General features: G+C 44.5%; 1 protein-coding gene across 1 annotated transcript; it reads left to right on the top strand.

The window, feature by feature from the left end:
- Nucleotides 1-205: 205 nt before the first annotated feature.
- On the top strand, nt 206-5,483 carry RNF135 (ring finger protein 135). The gene is made up of 6 exons (XM_021288654.2): nt 206-668; nt 1,410-1,496; nt 2,032-2,223; nt 2,792-2,948; nt 3,605-3,706; nt 4,549-5,483. Exons 1-6 carry the CDS (start codon nt 333-335, stop codon nt 5,082-5,084), a joined length of 1,410 nt encoding a protein of 469 aa, XP_021144329.2. The 5' UTR covers nt 206-332; the 3' UTR covers nt 5,085-5,483.
- The last annotated feature ends 568 nt before the right edge of the window (nt 5,484-6,051 follow it).

Genomic DNA, 6,051 nt, shown 5'->3' on the forward strand with positions numbered 1-6,051 from the left:
AGCTCTGTGTCACAGTCCATTTCTACAGCCAGCCCAAACCCTCGGACCGAGTGACCAGCCGAGGAAGGGTCGGGCCGGTCCCGGCGTTCTGCCTGCCGGGCGAGCTCCCGCATTGCGGCGGGGTGCAGGTGGGCACAGGTGGGCTCTGGGGTGCAGGTGGGCACTGGGCACAGCCCGGTCACGGGCTCTCCCGGAGCCGGGATCCCAGCAGAGCCGCCCAGCCCCGCGTCTGCGCGCGTCCCGCCGCTCTCCCCGCTCTCCCCGCTCTGCGACGGGAGGCGGCGCCCGGGGGAAACGAAACTTGAGCCGCTCCGCTCCTCCCCGGCCGAGCCATGGCTGCTGCCATCGATCTGGAGCGGCTGCTGGACGCCCTGGAGCTGAGCTGCGCCTGCTGCCTGCAGTACTTCACGGAGCCCGTGCGGCTCCCGGGCTGCGGGCACAGCTTCTGCCGCGGCTGCATCGCCCTGCACTGCAGCGGCCGGCAGCGCGCCGCCTGCCCGCTCTGCCGGGAGGGCTTCGAGCTCAAGAACCTGCGGCCCAACCGGGAGCTGGTGGCTTTGGTGAACTTAATCCCGCAGGAGGTCAAGGAAAAGGAGCTGGAAACACGGGGTGAACGGAAACCCTCCGGAGCTGTTGCCTGCAACGACCGGAGTTCACCTGGGGAGAAGGTACGGCCACAATTCCAAATACTTCACCAGCGTCATGAACATGGGACGTGGCTGGGATTGTGTGAACTTTGTTTTTCTTTTCACTCCCACTCCCCCAGATTCTTTACATTTCCCATGCTAATATTGGCATTATTGTCATATCATGTATGTTGGGCATGTAGGTTTAGGGAAAGCAGTGTTTGGGGTTCATTGGAGGTACGTTGAGGACTGTATAGCTGGATTAGAAAAACTAATAGCTGCATGTATTGAGGTCATGTACAATAGTAATTACTAACTGTTCTTTGTGCTGGTTGTTATTTATCCACCAGTATAGCACTGGGGACTCCTGAAAGGACATGTAGTATTATTATACGGTGCTAGAGCTCCACTCAGCTGAGTGGCTCAAAATGAGACTGGTTCATTATATAGCTCTCTGCTTAAAAGAACTCCCCAACTTGAAGGAGGTGAGAAAGTTCCACTGTCCTTCATTATTTTCGCACATATGTATCTAAAATGTCTTCAGTCTCTGCAGTCAAGCAAAGGGATGAAGCTCACAAATGTATTTGAAGATGTAATTTATGACCATTGCACGTTGACTTTATTGTGACTATTCCCACTCAGAATTAATTGTCTTCCAGACCCCTCCTCAACCAGTCCAGCACTTAGCTAAGGACATGGGGATTTTTGTTATCTTGCTGCTTAACCTAGTCATGATTTCTTTGAGGATTATATAGGTAAATGGTCCAATGTGTTGCTTTAAAGGAGGAAGAGACGTGGGACATCTCCAAGCAGCCAGAAGTGACTGCAGAGACCATCCATCTCTTGAGGAAAGATCTCCGTGAAGCAAAGGTACACATTGTACATTCCCTACCTGCCCGTAGCTTCTGTTTCCACTGCCACCCGGAGACGTGACAAACTCCAGGGCAGCACCCAGCCCGGGGCAGGAATCTGCCTTTTCATTTCCTTCTCTTGCTGTCACAACTCTGTTTTTATTGATAAGAACAAACTATGGCACCACCTATACTAAGTCCCATCTCAGCTGGCCTAAAGGCCACTGCAGTTGTGCATCGTTGCCTTTTTCTTCCTACCCCAGGAGCAGCCCAAATGTTTCTGGAACTCTTAAATGCAAAACACAAATCATAAAGAGGGAGTATTGATCTTTCTAAGTTGCTGAGCTATAAAATAGTCAAGATCCTGAGCACGCCCAAAATCTCATTTCAGGTAACACAGGATGGTGTCAAATATATGTTATTTCTTTGACTAAAGGTAGCTGGCTCTGGTCTGTGGGGGTCAGTCAAAGAGCATGCTAGATGGGGCACTAGGTTCTCATATTCCACACTTATTTTCTAACAACACAATGAACTCCTTGTTTGCTGCCTTTCAGGACTATGCATCTCTGATCAAAAGCCAGATCACTACATATTTCTGTTGCATGAAGGAATATGTTGAAAGACAGAAGAAAAACACACTGATGATCATTGAACAAGAGCAAAAAGCAGCTCAACAGAAAATTGAGGAGACTATTCGGCAGCTCTCTGTTGAAGTGAACAAGCCCACAGACCTCAAAGCCCAAACAGTAAGTGATGAAATGAAGCGGCAGAATGTGAGCAGAAACCCTTAAGCTAAATGTCTTGGATAGCTGAACATGCACAGAGCACTTTCAGGTCCCCACTGCACTGTGCTCACTAGAGACAATGATACCAAACCACAGACTTTACTGTTACCAGGGGAAGTTTGGAGTGAGAAATTCAGGGGGAAAATGCATTAGAAAAGGCACAGGCCAGGCATGCAATTCAGAACTATATTTGTTCCAAGGATGCTGGTGACCTGGAGTGAAGTGTCTCAGATGCAGATTTCCATATATATATATATATGAAACAACTGTCCCATTTTCAGTTTTCTTGGGGAAAACAAAGTATTTTATTTTTCATTAAGAATAAACTATCCCTTCATGTTTTGTGTGAGATTTCAGGTTAGTTCTCTCGGATAACTCTCCTATAAAGAAAGCTCTCAATACAAATAATAAGATTTTGGAGAGATCATTGCTGTTTCTCCACTCTGGCTTTATCATATAATTTGATATGCTAGATGAAATAACTGCTATTGTTTACATCTTACCCTTGATTCTTTCATGTCATTATTAGAGTAGTTTACCTGAGAGACATAAGTACAAAGGCTCACCTTCAAAGACTAAAATTACGCTTGATGAGAAGCTTAATGCTGTCAAAAGTGCTGTAGAAGATCTTAAGAGAAAGCTGGAATTTTTACTTTTGGAGAAGTATGCTCGGCAGTTCCCACCAGGTGAGTTTTCCTTATTTTGAAATCTCTGTCTTGGAGTGGATCTAACAGGGCACCTTGGAGAAAACAGTGCACGTGTGTCATTATTATAGACCCCTTGCAGTTTCGGAGACAACATGATTACTTCAGACTTCTTTTGTGGCAGCCCACAAGAAAAGAAGTGACCGACATGCAGATCAGTAGTGGAGAATGAAATATCATCTATCTAAATCTTTTTTAAAGCTGTAGGGCTGAATGTCAGACTTTTTGATCAGCAATTAGAGTAAAAAATTACTTTGTACTTATGAATTACACGTGCAGGTAACACAAGAAACACATGATACTCAGAGAAGAATTAAGAACACTGTAAAACCTTTTATGACAAAAAAAAACCCTTTTATGACGAAACTGGCTTATACGCATAGAAAGATCCAACTGCTTTACCCATCTAACTTTTCTGACTGCTGCATCTGATCACACTTAGGGAAGCAGCATACATTTTTGGATGAAAATATTTTCCTACACATTCCTTGATAATTTATACAATCATAAAAGCAACTATTTGTTTTGTACTTTAACCACTAGCTAGGTTTATTTTATGTACATTTTCCTTTAGAAGTATAAATACTTCTATTCACATCTTGAAGAAGTGCCTTAATACTTTGATATTTTGTATTTAGTGCAACTTGCAGACTTCCATCAGGAGACAAGTGTCTGCTCATTATCTCCAGAGGCTGCAGCTGAAAATCCAGAACCAACGATTTCCAGCCAGTTTTCTCAGTGTAAGTATGCAAGCCAGCGTGACTCTTCAGTAACAATATTCCAGTGACTATGAGACTGTGGATTTGCTGAAGAAAACTGAACTTACAGACAACAGCAGGAGATCTGCCTGTTTACCTGAACCATAGAAACACAGTGAAGTTACCATGAATTCATACAACGCAATACTATACCTGACCACATATGCAAGATTAAAAGGATAAGCAACCTGTTTCATGGAGGTATATAAGCCGTGTCGTAGCTTGTGCTGGCTGCAGAGTCTGAGTTGGTGCGTGGGCACTTAGCACACCTTACTGATCTTTATTCTGTTAAGCTGTAATGACTCCACTTGCTGTCTGAATTCTGCATCATTTTTACAGAAATATTTTCCACAGTCAACACACAATACTGCAGCTGTAGCTTGAAAAGCAAACCAGATATTTTTGCTGATAAAATATCCAAGAACATGTCCCAATGAACAGATGACTGTGTAAGTTTTATTAGGGTAAGCATCCCATTTATTACTGGCAAAAGGGTGATTTCTTTATAAGATTTGGGTTAGGAATAAGATCCATCCTGTAAGGTGCAAAGTGCTTTCACCTTCCCACTGGAGTGCATGAGTGTGTCATGGATGCTTACTCAATTGTGCCTGTTAAATGTTTCGGTATGCACAGGTTACTGTTAGGGTTTGTTTGGGGATTCTTGCTGATTTGCAGGGTTGAACTTCGATTAAGCTTTATTTGTATTGGTTTTCCTTTCTGTTCTTGAGTAGGGGATGCACACCCACTGTTATTTAGGATGGACGTAAAGACTGAGGTGAACTTGTTGCCTTGTTGTTGAGAATATTTTCCTTTCTCTCTTCTAGGGGCAGATGATGTGACTTTTGATCTCACAAGAGTATATGAGCGCTTAGCAATCACAGCCCAGAACAGGCGAGTAATGGTTTCCAGCCGCCCAGGTAATTATGAACCATCGCCCAACAGATTCTGCATCAGTCAAGTGATGTGTTCGCAGAGCTTCTCCACTGGGTGCCACTACTGGGAAGTCATTACCAAGGACAGTGATGGATGGGCTGTTGGAGTTGCCCATGAAATGATTGGTAGAAAGGACAAATTAGGAAGAACAGAGCATTCCTGGTGTGTAGAATGGCTAGGTCCCAAAAAGCAGCTGTCAGCATGGCATAGGAATCAAGAAACATTATTACAGAAGGATAAACCATTGAAGGTTGGAGTTTTCCTGGAGCTACAAAAGAAGACCATGTCATTTTACTCCATCACTGACAAAGAAATGCTTTTGCATACTTTTGAAATCAATACCTCGAATCCTCTTTACCCTGCTTTCTGGCTATATAGTCTAGAAAGAAATGGATCTTTAACTATATGTCACACAAACAGGAGGTAAAGCCTGTTCGGAAAAGTTCAGAAGCCTGTTCAGAAAATTTTTCCTACATTGATAAAAGAAATTACAGGAGAAGAGATGATGCCATTACATTCTGTCAAGTGAGCTTTCTTTAGAAAGATCTGATTGAGTAAGCAATACTCAGAGGACAATGAAGTTACTGATCTCATGTGTGAAAGACTTACTCTTTATGTACTAAACTACAGGGATACACTTTGTATTTGAGGACGTGGCACTTCAGAGAGGTCTCCCAGAACATTGTCTCACTGGCACCGTATCTTGTTTTAGTCTTGCCCAGGCCAAAAGATTGTCAGTCCTGGTGGTGGTGTGACCACTGGAATGGTTTTGGAAGTGGATGTTTTCAAATGTTTGTACCAGCTAATAAATCATGAGGTCACTTTATTGTTTAAAGAGCCTGTAAAAAGGACTGCGTCATGGCAAGGACTGTGTTTTCTTGCCAAGGAACCTGAGGAAATGAGGTTCTGTAAGTTTCCTCGCCAGCGAACAGGCAGTGCTTCTGGCTGTTTGTCCGTCTTTCTGGCTGCAGGGAGGTCCCTGTTGCCTGCGTGGGGTGAAGGGGACAGAGCTGAGATCCAGCAAAACCCACAGCTGAATTTCTGAGAGGACCTTCATGCAGGCAAACTGGAAACAGCTCCCGAAAAGCAAAAGCTTTTTTCAGGCAGTGACGCTCCAGAATGAAATAGTAAGTTTAATGTGAATAAAGCATGTAGGATTTGACTAGCTTATTTAGACAAATGGAGCTCCATGGGGTTTGAAGTCATTGACCGAAGTGCCGGTAATCTTCAAGGTTACTCTTCTCGGCTGTCACTGAACGCTACGGACACACAATTTGAAAGGGAGGGTTCCTGTGCGTGGGACGCGCTCACCTGGCAGGCGACCCCCTGCAGCCAGCACCGCTTCATTACGGTACATCAAAATAACGGCTCCTTAATGGCAGAAACCTCCGTCA

This window comes from Columba livia, chromosome 18 (assembly GCF_036013475.1).
Source record: "Columba livia isolate bColLiv1 breed racing homer chromosome 18, bColLiv1.pat.W.v2, whole genome shotgun sequence".
NCBI lineage: Eukaryota > Metazoa > Chordata > Aves > Columbiformes > Columbidae > Columba > Columba livia.